Source organism: Chaetodon auriga, chromosome 2 (genome assembly GCF_051107435.1).
Source record: "Chaetodon auriga isolate fChaAug3 chromosome 2, fChaAug3.hap1, whole genome shotgun sequence".
In the NCBI taxonomy this organism is placed as follows: domain Eukaryota; kingdom Metazoa; phylum Chordata; class Actinopteri; order Chaetodontiformes; family Chaetodontidae; genus Chaetodon; species Chaetodon auriga.
The window spans coordinates 16,483,178-16,497,864 of NC_135075.1; the positions used below are offsets into that span (position 1 = coordinate 16,483,178).

General features: G+C 43.3%; 3 protein-coding genes across 3 annotated transcripts; 1 reads left to right on the plus strand and 2 right to left on the minus strand.

Moving 5' to 3' along the window:
* Positions 1-74: 74 nt before the first annotated feature.
* On the minus strand, positions 75-6,209 carry atad3 (ATPase family AAA domain containing 3). The gene is made up of 16 exons (XM_076740834.1): positions 5,910-6,209; positions 5,279-5,355; positions 4,737-4,838; positions 4,553-4,612; positions 4,399-4,468; positions 4,134-4,299; positions 3,843-3,912; positions 2,869-3,024; positions 2,719-2,775; positions 2,502-2,627; positions 2,281-2,405; positions 2,030-2,081; positions 1,833-1,903; positions 1,559-1,726; positions 980-1,088; positions 75-872 (listed from the first exon to the last, which is right to left on the minus strand). The coding sequence occupies exons 1-16, from the start codon at positions 6,100-6,102 to the stop codon at positions 399-401; spliced, it is 2,076 nt and encodes a 691-aa protein (XP_076596949.1). The 5' UTR covers positions 6,103-6,209; the 3' UTR covers positions 75-398.
* Positions 6,210-6,770: 561 nt separating this feature from the next.
* mrpl20 (mitochondrial ribosomal protein L20) lies at positions 6,771-9,411 on the minus strand. Its single transcript, XM_076758904.1, has 4 exons — positions 9,193-9,411; positions 8,832-8,942; positions 8,159-8,236; positions 6,771-8,058 (listed from the first exon to the last, which is right to left on the minus strand). Exons 1-4 carry the CDS (start codon positions 9,277-9,279, stop codon positions 7,885-7,887), a joined length of 450 nt encoding a protein of 149 aa, XP_076615019.1. The 5' UTR covers positions 9,280-9,411; the 3' UTR covers positions 6,771-7,884.
* Positions 9,412-9,717: 306 nt separating this feature from the next.
* sdhb (succinate dehydrogenase complex, subunit B, iron sulfur (Ip)) lies at positions 9,718-13,661 on the plus strand. Its single transcript, XM_076757957.1, has 8 exons — positions 9,718-9,834; positions 10,690-10,823; positions 11,801-11,886; positions 12,042-12,178; positions 12,402-12,518; positions 12,613-12,714; positions 12,819-12,941; positions 13,092-13,661. The coding sequence occupies exons 1-8, from the start codon at positions 9,763-9,765 to the stop codon at positions 13,170-13,172; spliced, it is 852 nt and encodes a 283-aa protein (XP_076614072.1). The 5' UTR covers positions 9,718-9,762; the 3' UTR covers positions 13,173-13,661.
* The last annotated feature ends 1,026 nt before the right edge of the window (positions 13,662-14,687 follow it).

Sequence of the window (14,687 nt, forward strand, 5' to 3'; positions counted from 1 at the left end):
TCTAATCCAAATACGGATTATGGTATAATGGTCATAAAAGACTGTTCATTAAAAAGTCTGCAAGAATCACAAGAACTTTTACTGTTTATAAAAAAACAGATCATTTAATCAGTTTAACAGACACTAAACTGTGCACAACACATATATACGGTTATTACAGACAGTCTGGTTTCCAGGTAAAGTACACTTTCATGATCTCTAAGTTATGTATTTGAATGAAAGAGTCTCAGGCGTAGTTTGTTTTTTGAAACGTTAATCGATTTTCTTCCCCAACCCACTGCATTCATCTTCTGTCACAGACAGTCCAGGAGACTTTGAGACATAAACTCACAGACTAGTTAAAGGGGCAGGACACTGATCTGTATAATTCATCCCGCCCCGCTAAACACATCTCCAACTCAAACTGGAGTTCCATCCTTTGGAGGAGAGGGCCCTGGTTTGTCTTCTTCTTGGACCTTACCCTCGCCGTCTTTGGAGGCTACAGGCTCGGCTAAACTCTCTGCTGGTGTTGCAGCTTCTACTTTGACAGCATCTTCATAGTCCCGCCCAGCTGGGGTGGCACTTTTGCCTTCTGCTGACTGGTCGATGTCTGAAGGAAGTGGTGCACTTTCACCTTCTTGTTTCGTATTTATCTCCAGAACCGGAGCGATCATGTCTTCAGCCTGAGGCGCTTCACTGAGGGGCAGAGTAAAGCCCATTTTGCCTCCACTGCCTGTCACCCCAGCTGGTGGAGGCGTAAGGGTCTTGGTCTGAGCCTCCTCCTCTCCATGCAGCCAGTCCATCTTCTGAAGGTGTTGCTTGACAGCGTCGTCAACTCGAGCATCAATCATAGCCTCTGTCAGGACGCCATCTTCAGAGGAATATGCTGCCGCCTGCAAGTACATTAGACATTAATTTACTTGACGAAAATGAAATTCTTGTAGCATTCTGAACTAAAGGATTATGAGATTAAGATTCACAATGACTACAGGGAACGTACCTGCCAGGCTACACCCAGCTTAGAGATCTCTCTTCCAGACATGCCCTCTGTCCGCTTCGCTATCTCAGAGCACTTTTTACCGTAGTCAAACTGTGCCAGCTTCATCCTCCTGCACAAAGCCACAGACACATAAAAACAAATGAGATGGGGACAAAAGAAAAGATTTCTCCATTGTTTTGTTCACCTGGATGCAGTTTCTTTCTGACTTTGCTGTGTCTTTGGGGCTCAGTTCATTGCCTCCTGGCCTGTGTGTGGACTGAACCCATCTTTCAGCCTTCGTCACACATCTGCTGTGTTTATAATTAAAGCCTCAGCACGGCTGGCCACGCTCCAAATGCTCAGCAGGCTTCTTTGCCTTCATCTTAAAAGGGCCTAAATCTAATCCTGATCCTGGCACAGCCTTTCAGTCAAGGATCTACAAACTCCTAAAAATCACTCAGAATTAACACATCTGGATGTGAGTGAGTAGACATGATGGACTGAGCCTAATTGCTTGTTTCAGTTTGTGTCCCTGGTGTGCAGTGGTTTGGGTTCCTGCCCTATTTTCACAGCTGTGTTGTTGGTGGTGATTGCACTCACTGCCTCCCTCCAGTGGCGGGTTCCAGCACATATCTGTCGAAGTACAACCGCACCAGCCTCTCCCTCTCCTCGGGACCCGGCAGAGCAAAATTCACTATTTCATCTATACGGTCGTTTATGGCCCAGTCAAACTGCTCTGGTTGGTTACTGGCCAACACCAGCATGAACCTGCAGGAAAAAAATAAAACTCAGGAATCGAACATTTCAGAGACACTTAAGACATGTAAGTTAGGTTAGAGCACAGATTTTGTACAGGACATAAATAAATGTTTACTTGTTGCTCTGTTCTCCAGTGCGATACAGAAACGCATTCAAAGTGGCTCTGAGGTCTTCACTGATCTTCTCCTGCAAAGAACAAGAGTAATGATTTCATGTTATATAGTTGAAAATAGGTCGAGGCAAATTGAAAATGGTATGATGTTGTAACAGAAACATCCCAGGTTTCTGGAGATGAAATACAAGCAGACTCACAGTGGATCGTTTGCGGAGGAATGCATCGGCTTCATCAACAAAAAGCAGAAGTCTGTAACAGGATGAAAACACGCGATAATCTTCACCTGTTATATCTGAGACCTGTACTGCACAGCAGAAGGAACTCCAGGTTTGACCCTGGGTTTCCAGGGTGATGACAGCGCTTCACTTCTTACTGAGCTACATCGTAACTTATGCTGCAGATACAGATCGTATATCATCCTCCTTTAATATATTATCATGTAGCCTACCCGCGTCGACTCGTGTTCGCCCAGTCAAACACTTTGTGCATGGCTGTCACACCGTCACGGCCCATGGGTGCCACGTCACCACCAGTCATGATTGCATAGTCCATCCCAGAATGCATTGCCAACTTCTGCTCGACACAAAAAGGGATTCCTCACAGTTAAACAGCATCACTTCCCACGTCTGTAAATGTTTACATCGGTCATCATTCAGTCCTCGGGTATACCTTAGCAAACAGAGTCTTGCCCGTGCCTGGAGGGCCGTACATGAGGATGTTCCTGTACAGGCCGTTGTTCTGCCTCGTGTTTCTCGTTGCTATAGCAATGTCGCGCACACGCTCTTCCAGGGAAGGCTGAGAGACAGAAAAATGCATTTCTATCAAGCGGTCACAAAACTTTAAAAAGGTTTGATTAGATCCTTTGTGAATGTTTGTGTCCGCTTACACTGAGCACAACTCCCTCAAGAGCATCCTGAGGTTTGCTCTTCAGCCGCTTGGTTGTCTAAATAATGAAGGAGGGACAGAAAACGTGCAGTTAGCATATTATAATCTACAGTTCACAAAATGAGCAAACGGTCCGTTGCTAATTAGCTACCTTGATCGGATGCTTGATTGCCTCTCCCACAGTGAATCGGGATGTTTCCCGCACCAGTGACGGCTTCCCGAGCCTGGCCTCGATGTAACGTCCCGCCACTGCTGTTGCGTTTCGGGCCGAATAAACTCCCACAGCTAAAAGGGTCAGACCTGCAACCTGGTCGTAGAACAATTACAACATTCAAACTCCGTCCACTGCAGGGATCAGGAAAACCGCTCAATTCAAACCCATTCCAGGCTTGCCCACACCGACAGTCCCACCATGGGACCATGATTTATGGTTATTCTGTGGTTACTGTTGTCTACTGGATGTCATCAATGGTGTAATCTCTATAAACAGATATTTGCATGTGAATACAGAATCTGTAGAGAAGCGACAAGATTTTGGTATTGAAAGCGTTCTGATTTCCATTTGTAGTGCGTTGCAGTTTTAGTAGTTAAAACAGGGCATAAAAATAAGAGTCTGATTAATAGTGGATGGGTTGTGGGTGGGTGGAATAATACATAATTAATGAGGAAAATTCATTACATTCTCTAAAACGGTGAACACATTTTAAGCTTAATTTTTTCGTCAGGCACGAATGCCTGTTGTGCGTATTTATACAGAGGCACAGCAGCATAACATCATATTTAAATCTCCTGACATACTGACTACTGATTGTTTGGGTGGGTGACGGATGGATACGTACATGTGGATTCACTTGATGTCAGCGCCAAACCACGCATCAATGCTGAGGACTGAAACGGTGTGTGATGTGTGAAGGTATCAGTCATTACAAAATCAAACAACCCTTATGAACAGACAGGCATCTGCATATCTGTAAATGCATTTGTTTGTTGCTACTTTTACACCTAACTAACCTTCATTTTGTAAAAAGATTTCCACCAGTGAACGTCAGTGTCAAATTCAGCTCTTATTGTGTATTTTTAGTATAATCATTCACTAAACTGACTGTGGAAAGGAACATGACTCACGGTGGCTGTGACTTTGTCCCAGTCTGACACAAAGGCCCTGAATCCTTCTCCAAACACAGCACCTGCAGTCCTAAAAACAAACACAGGTAACTGTCACGCAAGCCATTTGGGTGTTTACAAGATGTAAATTTGATTACTTAACATATAAAACTGACCATTCCGGTTTAAACTGGTATGTTTGAGACTGCATTTGTATTAAATACTTCTTTAAAATGTTCAATTTCCATGATTCAGGACACCACACTGCATCTAATCCTCCACCATCATATAACTTCTGGTGTGAACTCTCACTTTATGGACTCCAGGACAGTCTGTCTGTGTTCTGCGGCCTTCAGACGGATCTGCTCACGGATGATATCGGCGTTCTCTCTCTCCACACGGGCTCGTGCTTTAGACTCGGCCTCTATGCGCAGGAGCTCATTTTTGTGCCTCAGTTCCATCTCGTGCTCTATCGTTGCTGTAGAAACACATGACACAAGTACATGAACTACTGTTCAACCTCGTCAAAAGCTTCCACGAGTTCCTGTCATCAGTGTTACGGTGGTGAAGGGCGTACCTTTCCTCATGGCCTCCTGTTTCTGCACAGACTCCTCCTGTTTGCGAAGGTTCTCCTCATTCAGGGCTTGCTGTTGAAAAAAAAAGTAATCACATTTAACACCATGCCTCATTTCAAAAGCACATATACTAAATATGTAGGGAGATGAGCTCACCTGTTGCCGTAGTTGATCCTCATATCGCTGTCTGGCCAGCTTATCTTGATACTGAGCTCTCTGTAATGGCACCAAAAACAAATAATTGTAACCATGTCACTCAAATTGGTCTTATTCACTGCTGCGATACACTTGTTATTCTTACTTTAAAATACTAAAAGAAAAAGGGCAGTTCTGCTCTCACCGCTTGATGCTGCTTCGTCTCCTCATTCAGAGTTTTCCTCCTCTCCTCCCCCTGGATTCGCACCTGGTCGCCTTTCAGCTGCTCAACTGCTGCTTCGTACTCCTGTGACGGGGCACAGAGCAGGAGCATTTATATCCATGGCAACTGCATGATCAACTGGGGTTTTCAGGGGCTGCATCAGACCTTGAAGTAGTGGCATTATACAGCTTGACAGATATCAGGTGGAGATGGAAATAAACTTTTCATTTATATGTGGTTTCTATTTTTGTCCCCTGCTCAAACATAGAAATAATTCATATGCATTTAACTTTCATATTGTAAACTGGAGCAACTAAACACAACACTGTTATCCACACTCGAGTGGAACTCTCCTTCATCTCTCAGCACCGTTACCCATCCAGTAAATCAAAAGATTATTAACATATTCTTAAAATGATGTAAATCAGCAGCAGCTAAATGAACCAACTTCTGTGAAACATTATCAGGGTCCTGCGGCCGATCGACAGAGAAGCAGCAGCTTAGGATGCAGGTTTGCACTCTACCTTCATTTTGCTCTGATGCTCCATCTGAACGGTCTGCTCCTGCATTCGAGCCAAATCCAGAGCTTCTTTGGCATGTCCTGGGTGGAGGAGAGAGGCATCAGCACAGAAACTGAAAGGTGTGACGGCTTCAGATTTTCAGTGATCAGTGTAACATGACGCCCCTGTCAGATATGTCACCTACACTCTTTATCTTCCAACATCTACTTATTGCAACTATTACGGAAGCGAAAACCATGAACACAAAACATGACCAAAAGGCAATTGGTGAACTATTACATGTATGTGGAGCCAGTGGAATTTGGGTGTTGCAAGCCAGATTGCTTGGCGGTGACCTTTGAACCCTGTCTACTAGTTTGAATGAAAGTGAGAGCAGCACAGCGTTGTTCTCATAAAACGACCAACAACTTGACAAAGATGACACTAAACATATATGTTCACATGCTGGCTGTGAGGGTGAGCCTCATTATCCAAGCTGCTGCATCAGTGAAGCTACCACCACCCCACCACCATGAGCAGAAAGCAGCTGTGTGCTGGTGCATCATGACTCTCTGTGTGCAGTAACGCTGTTGTTTTCTGGAGAAACCTTCCCCTTCCACAGCCACTGAGCTGACAAACCCTCCCAAACACTTACGGGATTTGTCGAGCTCCTTGGCCGCCTGAGCAGCCCGCTCCAGCCCGGTGGGATCGAAGTTGCTCCATTTGTCCTTGGGTTTATCTCCACCGCCGCTGGAGCCTCCAGCCGGCGGCGGTGGTGGTGGAGGCTGAACCGGGAGACCGGGAGGCACTTCAGGCTGCCCCTTGTTCAGGCCGAACAGCCACGACATTTTTCCAAGACAAAATAAAGTACAGTTTAGCCGGTTCTGTTGGACAGAGAGGCAGCAGCTGCTCCAGACCCGTCACTTCACTTCCTCCACACGCGTGTCACGCCGCTACCTTCTGCGCATGCGCACCAGATAGTCTGAGTAACAGCAACAACAATTGGCTGACAGCGAGCACTTCTTCCTTTCATTGGCTGTCCCGACAGTTGTCTTTAGTAGAGGTCATTCATGTAGCCCCACCCAAAATCGATAAGGTAGCCGCAGAGGGTCATAATGCATACAACACACATGAAAGGACTTGGTTTTCTGTTGGTTGCGTCATGCTCTTTCTGGTTTTGTCAGTCATAGGTCAGTGACATTGCAGTGGTTTGTCCTTTGTATCTCAGGTTCTTGAAAGGAGCAGTCTTCAGAAACAAATGTTGGACTGTTTGCACTTCAAACCTGGGTCAAATACTACTGGTTCAGGTTCCCATTAGGATCATTTTGTCCTTGCGTTCCCTTGTTTTATGATACTGTACTAGTGTTAACTATCATGGCTATAAGAGAATAAAAAATTAAAAAACATAGCAGCCATCAAGGAAGCTACAAAAGTTTGTAATAAAATACTTCTCAAATTCACATCCTTACAATACAATTTCTTAAAAAATAAAGAGAATCAAGGTGGAGCGATGGAATATTTATCAAAATGTTTATTGAACATTCAGAGGACAACCTCACCACAACAAATGGTCGAATTAATATTTACAGTGACAAAAGTCATTACATGATAAAGTTTGAGGTCACTCTTCCTCCCAACCTCCAAAAACCTCACAATCCAACAACATCAAATCATAACTTAACAAGCACTTGCATATGATATACACAGGGAGGTTTGTGGAAATTGATGATCACATCTTCTATCACGACAGTGGCGGTAATCAGGAGGGCTGCTGTGGAGGAGTCTGCACGTAACACTGCAGGCAGAAATCTCTGATACACACGATATAGAGATGTTGGACTGGAAATCAGTGAACGGAGCAGAAGCAGGTGTGAGGACTAACAATTGCTAGGGTTTAATGTCAGCTACGGCAGCTTGGATTGTGATTATGTCCTTGTGATGACTCTTCAAATATTCTTTACTTTTGGTCACCTGAACAGAATTTACTACAGTATTTAAAAGTTGCCTATTGCTAGCAACGTTAGCAAGGGCCTCAATAGTAGGAAAAGTCATATAATTTTATTAACTTTTTTCATAGTTGCGCTACTTTTGGATAACAAAAATCGCAGCTTGGTTGAAGGGTGGCATATTAAGTGGAAATACGGTCCTTTCAGGTCAGCGATCAAGGCACTGCAACAGAAATCATCTGTCCTGCTGGAGTTTACTTGAGCAAGATATTACATCCCTGTCAACATCAGGGAGAGATGTAGAAAGGGGAGATATAAAAGCATGTCCATTTGTGTTTCCTTTGTGCAGGCGAGAAGTGTACGTCCAGCAGTCCAGTTAACTTCTCACAATGAGTCGACACGTTTTCACCAGGTGACCCACTTTATATGTGGTGACCAGACTCTAGTGTCAAGATGGGTAATGTATGTGGGTCGTTAAACATTAGGCAACCCTGGTAAAGTAATCAATGAAGTATCACAAAAATTAACCTAATGATTTAACTGATCTTACATGAATATATGAAACATACTTTGACGAAGCAACACCTGTAAAGCAAGAAGGTGCATGTGTTTCATGAACATCTCCACAATCCAAGACCACTGCTCTTTAAACCACATAACAATTGGAAATCTGTATCAAGTCCTTCACTGTAGCAAAACAACACGAGAGAAGACACCAGCAGGCTCTTTGCCATCACCGAGCGCCGCCCGGAAGCCTTCCTGTTGCCGAGCCTGAGCCAGCTTAGCCAGTGAGAGGAACGAGCGAGGTTCTGTGATGGCCAGCTCACTGATAACACGGCGGTTGAGCTGAACACTTGTCTGTGTGGAGGGACAGAGGAAACGTGTCAAATACAGACAGACTGAACAAACAGCATAAAGAGCATAGAGGTATAATACTGTCACAGTCAACACAACTGACCTTGGTGAGGTTGTGTATAAGGGCGGGATACTTCATGCTGTGCTCTCGTGATGCTGCTGCAATGCGTGTGATCCAGAGCTGATGAAAGAAGAGCATAATAAATATAACAAATGATATGGATTAGCACACACTGGAGGAGTGGTTCCCAACCTTTTTGACTTCTCACACCCTAAAATGAACCAAAGAGTACTACTGATAGCTCATCACGGGTGAGCAGCTGAACCAAAGAGTAATTTTTCCTTCCTTTATCATTTGATTTGCAGCATTTTTAGGGCTCAGAAGAGGTGGAAATATCCAGTATTCCCTTTAACACCCCTTTAATATTCTTGTGAGCCTTCATATTATCTGGGGACATTGGTACACCTGACTGCTTGTATATTAATCTCTCCTGTATTGGCACATGCTTTCAAATGGATGTATCCAGGACTCACTGTTGCTGCTGACTGGATTATCCTGGTGAAATACAGTGATCTGAGCAGGTTGGGTAAAATATAATCCCCCCATCATTCCCAAAGCCCCTGACCCTTCAGCTGAGGGGACACTTATTCTTGTGCTGAGAGAGACAGTCTGGACTTCACAGCAGTTAGAGGCCATTTTTCGGATATTATACCGCACCAGGCCAATGCTTGTTGTTGTGGAGGACATTTGTATTTGATGAATATTTGTGTCTTACCGTTCTCATGTTCCGTTTCTTGAGCTTCCGACCTTTCGTGGCGTAGACGAAAGCTCTTCTGACGGCCCGCACAGCCAGGCTGTAACAACGGTTCTTTCTGCCCCTGAAGTGCTGCAAAAGGAACCGACAGGAAGGACGACTCAGACTGAATTACCATCATTATTACTGTTAATATTAGATTAGGATGATGAGGCATCTTTCTAACCGGATCAAGCAGCATGGCTCATCTCTAAACAGCAGGAAAAATGAGCAAACGGCTGACTTTTCTCGTTTACTTTTAGTTAACCGTCACGCAGACTACAACATGAAAAATATCACATTATATTCCCTCTTTTCCTCCAGGAAATAGCCATGGCCTTACCCGTGCATGTTTGAGAACTTCTTGCACTTTCCAGTATCTGTCTGGTCCGCGGTTTCTGATCCAATAAGATAACGTCAGGAACACCATGTCTGTTGTTTAAATACTGCGCCGCAGTCTCCTTTTTAAGAGAATGAAGGTGAAAATGCTTGAAAAGTGACCTCAGCTCAGCTTCACCCGTGAAGACTCGATGTTACGCTAGCTGAAGTCCACACGCCGAACCACGACTGACAGCGGCGCGCTGGGTTCGTTCGATTTATCAACGCGGGCATTTGGTGCGCGTGTCTCCTTTGCTCCGCTCGGGTTCGGTGACATGAAAAAGCGAAGCAAGAGCCTGCGCTGTGATTTAAAGAAATTATCCAGTTGTTATCATGAAGGGCTGTGGACAAACAAACGACGAACGGCGGAGCAAAAGTGCCACAATGAAGTGAAACAAAGCATGAAAAGTCACATTTGTCTACGGATTGCGATTCGGGAGACGTCGGCTTCTCAAACGCGCGCTCCCAACACAACTGTGACGCGGCCACGGTGGATGCTGGGATAGCAGGCGGTGGAGGTCAGAGAAATTCCAAAATGTCGGTGGCAGGTTTCACGTCCTTGAGCCGCTGTGGTGTTTTGGCGTTCCGTTCCCCTGCAGGACTGGTGGTATGTTGAAAGTCATTTGAATAAGTAAACAGTGACAATCAGCTGTTATTGATAGCTTTCTGTCCACCATTTGTCTCAGAGTAACGTGTCCACACAGAAGACGGAGGGCTCTGTCTATACTCTGTCCAGTCTCGGTTATGTAGTCCAGCTATTAGCCACTAACTAGCTAAGTTAGCCGTCACCGTCCACTCTAGTTAGACTGACTCGACAATGATCTTTTAGACATGTTAATTACCTTTTTTATCTGTTGATATGTGTTAGGCTTCATATACAGACGATAGAAAAGCTATTTAAACCTCCAATGTAGCGGGAACGAGTTAAAGAAACGTGTAAACATCATTGAGCTAACGTTGCTTATATCATAATGAAGCAGTCTGCGAACTTAATGTAACGAAATTCAGTCAAAACAAACAACCAGATAGTAGTGATGAATTTATAACTTAACTCTGTGTAATGGTACAGCCATGTGTAATCTTGTCACTGCCGTGTTTCACAAGATTGTGAGTGATGGCTCTCGATCATCATCATCATCATCATAATAATAATATTTTGCGTGGAGGAGTTCTTTGTACTTTAACTCCCCAAACTACTCAAACTGTACTCAATGTGCTTTGTTGGGAATTGTTAAGAATGTGAGCACATCAAGAAATACTAGAATAAAATAATATAATAACAGCTATACCAGTCAGAAAGACAATTGCAAAATGTTGAAAAAAGCAAAGGAAGTTAGAAAGAAATGTTACTCTTAGTGTCAGTTCAGCATCTAACTGACATACTTTTCTTAGTTTCTAGTATTGTGTAATCAAAGCAGTGCCAAAATAATCATGTCTTTTGTCCCTTTGTCCCTGTTCTCAGGCGGTGCGGTATGCCCAAACAGCAGCAGCCCCAGCAGCACAACCCAGAATAAAGAAGTTCCAGGTGTACAGATGGGACCCAGACACTCCAGGAGACAAGCCCCGCATGCAGACCTACGACATCGACCTCAACACGTAGGTGTCTCAGCTGTTTCCTCTATCATGAGGAAGCCCAGTATGTGCTGTAGTTCCTCAATCTGTGCTCTTTGAGAAATACTGAAATATTCGGGATGGGAATAGTCCAGTCCATCAGAATTTTGTGCTTTCAAGCTTATCAATTCCTTATATCAATATTGGCATGTTTTTCTGAGAGCTGTGCATTGGGAAACAATGACATCACACTCATGTGTCTGTGCTGCTGCAAACTTGTAGTAAGAAGGACTCATGGTAGAGAGGAAATAACAATCCAGAATGTGGCTTCGGACAGTCGCCTCAGCTGGGTCTTAGACTACAGCCAGCTCGACAAAAATTGATCAGGAATTAATAAAGATTCGGACCGATAAGCAAAATGGTGATAATAGCATTGGTATCAAAAAAATCTTTTCAATTCCCATCTCAACTAAATGCATAAGTGACAACAAGGTGTCCTGGTGTACAAAACTGATGGGTGAGGTGAAGCTGAATCCATTATTTTCTATATCAAGGTACTTTGGAGCGTGTTGTAGCATTTATTCCATGGCCACTTATTTAACAGAAAGAGAAGTTGAATTTAAAATGAATTGACTATATACTGGGGAATATGGCCTTTTTTAATAGCGCTGTTATTAGTTGATCATACTCTCTTGCACTGGTGGAGGCTTTTTGCTTTTTGAAGTTCAAAGCAGTACCGGAGCACATGTAAACAGAGGGCATTATTAATGAACTGAGAACAGCCTGTTGGTAGATTTAACTCAGGAGGATCTGACAGCCTGGCATACTGCCAGTCCTCTTTCTTCATCTGATCCTCTAATCAGCTTTGGGACGATCTCAATTCATTTCTCTCAACATGCTCTTTAGCCATGAAACCTGTTAGGATTTTCTGTGGAAGTCAGACACATCAGAAATATTCCTTTTTCCGCTTTCACGTCTCAATATTCTGGATTAACCATCGGGTTTTTTTCTCCTTCATGTAGTTGTGGTCCAATGGTTCTTGATGCCCTGATCAAGATCAAAAATGAGATGGACTCCACTCTGACCTTCCGGCGCTCCTGCAGAGAAGGTCAGTAACATGGAGGCTGGAGTGTGTTACCAGATTAATTACACTACAGTGATAATCCACTCATATCCAGTATTGTGGAAGAAAAAGCTTTAGTCTTCATATTGTCTCATCTCAGAAATGATATTAAAGCTTTTATTATGTGTGTTTAAATGCAGGTATTTGTGGATCCTGTGCAATGAACATTAACGGAGGAAACACTCTTGCCTGTCTCAACAAGATTGACTCTAACCTTAGCAAACCAACTAAGATTTACCCTCTGCCACACATGTATGTGGTGAAAGACCTGGTACCTGTGAGTAAATATCCACCACACTCTGAACTGTCACTGACTCCAACTGATAACAGACGCTACTCCATCATCAATTTCCATTTGTGTGTCAAACATGCACAAATATGCTTTCGTCTGATTTATGTTCTTCAGTCTAACATTAATGAAACCGTTTTCCTTTTTAATAAGGTTTTAGTCTGGTATTTGTATGTTTACTGAATCCTTGAATGTGCAATCACGTTTGCAGGACATGAGCAACTTCTACGCACAGTACAAGTCTATTGAACCGTACCTGAAGAAAAAGGACGAGTCAAAGGAAGGGAAGGAGCAGTACCTGCAGTCTGTGCAGGACAGACAGAAACTGGTACAGCACTGTTTTTATTTTGGTTAAACGGTGAAGTTTTCCAGTGTTCTGAGTCACCTGAAAATAAATATCATCTCTTGCTTTTCTGCTGCAGGACGGGCTGTATGAGTGTATCCTGTGTGCCTGCTGCAGTACGAGCTGTCCCAGCTACTGGTGGAATGGAGACAAATACCTCGGGCCTGCCGTGCTGATGCAGGTGTGTGTCTGAGCACATACACATTTAGGGATGACTGATTAAATCTGCATGAAAATCACTACACAGGTGAAGAGTTTATGGGTTTACATCCTGTTGTCTGTCAGGCATATCGTTGGATGATTGACTCGCGAGATGAGTTCACAGAGGAGCGTCTTTCCAAGCTGCAGGATCCTTTCTCCCTCTACCGCTGCCACACTATCATGAACTGCACCAAGACCTGCCCCAAGGTGACCTGACGGCACACATCTGAAGCCACATGCACACCACAGCCCATGCTCTGTGTTGCACATTGTTCACTTCAGGAGGGCATCTTTCTCTCCTTTAAAAGTTTCAATATTCTCACTGCTCTCTTTCCATCTGTCTCATCTTCCTCTTAGGGACTGAACCCAGGAAAAGCGATAGCTGAGATCAAGAAGATGATGGCCACGTACAAGGAGAAGAGGGCCGCTGCTGTCTGAAACCTCAGTTGTCCTCCTGCACAACTTTTCCCTCCATAATTAAATTATATATATTGATTAAGAATTGCTTATTTAGGTCTGAAGGGCCGGTACACCTGTCAGCTCCACCCCTACCTCCACTTGCTGCAGACTGTATAGTCAACTGTAATGGAAATGGTTGTGTGTGTGTGGGTGGAGGACTTGGTGTTACAGAAACGCACATGTACAGTATGAATGCAGGAGAGAGAATGTGTGTCTGTGTCTTATATGTACCATAACACAGGTATTTATCTCCAGCTCATCTGTGTGTATGTTTGTGCACTTTTGAAACATGATGCTGCATATTGAAGTAAGAAAAGAGGTGTTTTCTTGTGTGTAAACATTTTTATAGCTTGTTGCTTTTTAGGTTAGCAGCTTCGCAGACATACAGTTTATATGTTCCCTCAGATCTTCCAACACACCAACAGCAGTCTTTGTTTTGATGGAAAATAAATCGTTGAAAAGCCTGCAGCCGTTTTCATTGCTTAATGTTTCCTGTCACGGATGTTCCTTTGACGACACACCTTACTTTTGTGCTCATCCAGAGTGATTAGCAGGGAGTGTCCTCTAGATGTCCCTGTTGTACAGTCTGAGCTGTAAGTGCGTTAAACCATTAGCGGCTTCATCACAGTGTCACTGGGTTTACTGTAAGAGTCACAAAGCAGATATTACTGTTGATGTTGCTGTAACACTGAAAAAATCCGTACAGGAGGTCATATTGAATATTAGTCTGTATAAAAGAGGTGTTCGATCATGCATCATATCGTAAAGTGTGGTGGCTTGTTTTTTTCTTACTTACTACTTACAACAAGCTGCAATCATGAACAGCACACGGTATATGTCATCTATGGAAGATTATCAGTGACATGTATCCTGTATAAATATTTAACTGGAGTCCAGTTCAGACAGGTCACACTGTGATTTGATGGTCTTGTGTTGCTGTATTCTGTCAGCTTGAGGTTTATTTGCAAATGTCAAAATCAGACAAATGATGTGAATATAAGAGCAGTTATGTTGAGCAGAGAAGGAAAAATCTCAGAGTCTCTCCATACTGCTTCAATCTAAATAAATAAAACAATATTCACACTGTCAGAAACCGTAAAACACATGTTAAAGTCTATTTTAACTTGATCTGTAGCCTATAATTGAGAAAGTTCAGGACCCATACTGATCTGCCTCTGTCTTATGTCTGAAAATGTATCTCTGTTTAGTTAATGTTTATTTGCAGAAGTAACAAAACATAATGTTATACACTGACAGAGCCTTAAAAGGCTATTGCTGTGAGATTGAAAAAAAACAAAAAAAACAAAAAACTAATTGACTCATGAAGACATGTCACCCAAAAATATGACCAAAATATGACAAAATGATATGTCATCAAGAAGACACAACACATAATGACAATAATTATGGAACACATTCACATAAGGGAGAAAAAATACCCAGTAATTATATGTAATGACAATAAAATGAACGTAAGATAGTGTTCAGACATAG

Coding starts and splice junctions, on each gene's coding strand:
- atad3 (XM_076740834.1), bottom strand. CDS start 6,102: ATGTCGTGGCTGTTCGGCCTGAACAAGGGGCAGCCTGAAGTGCCTCCC. Junction 4,613..4,736: donor AGACGAAGCAGCATCAAGCG/GTGAGAGCAGAA, acceptor GTGCCATTACAG/AGAGCTCAGTATCAAGATAA. Junction 1,089..1,558: donor CCCGCCACTGGAGGGAGGCA/GTGAGTGCAATC, acceptor GGCTTTGTGCAG/GAGGATGAAGCTGGCACAGT.
- sdhb (XM_076757957.1), top strand. CDS start 9,763: ATGTCGGTGGCAGGTTTCACGTCCTTGAGCCGCTGTGGTGTTTTGGCG. Junction 10,824..11,800: donor TACGACATCGACCTCAACAC/GTAGGTGTCTCA, acceptor TCCTTCATGTAG/TTGTGGTCCAATGGTTCTTG. Junction 11,887..12,041: donor CCGGCGCTCCTGCAGAGAAG/GTCAGTAACATG, acceptor GTTTAAATGCAG/GTATTTGTGGATCCTGTGCA.
- mrpl20 (XM_076758904.1), bottom strand. CDS start 9,279: ATGGTGTTCCTGACGTTATCTTATTGGATCAGAAACCGCGGACCAGAC. Junction 8,237..8,831: donor AGAAACGGAACATGAGAACG/GTAAGACACAAA, acceptor TTCTTTCATCAG/CTCTGGATCACACGCATTGC. Junction 8,059..8,158: donor TTATACACAACCTCACCAAG/GTCAGTTGTGTT, acceptor CCCTCCACACAG/ACAAGTGTTCAGCTCAACCG.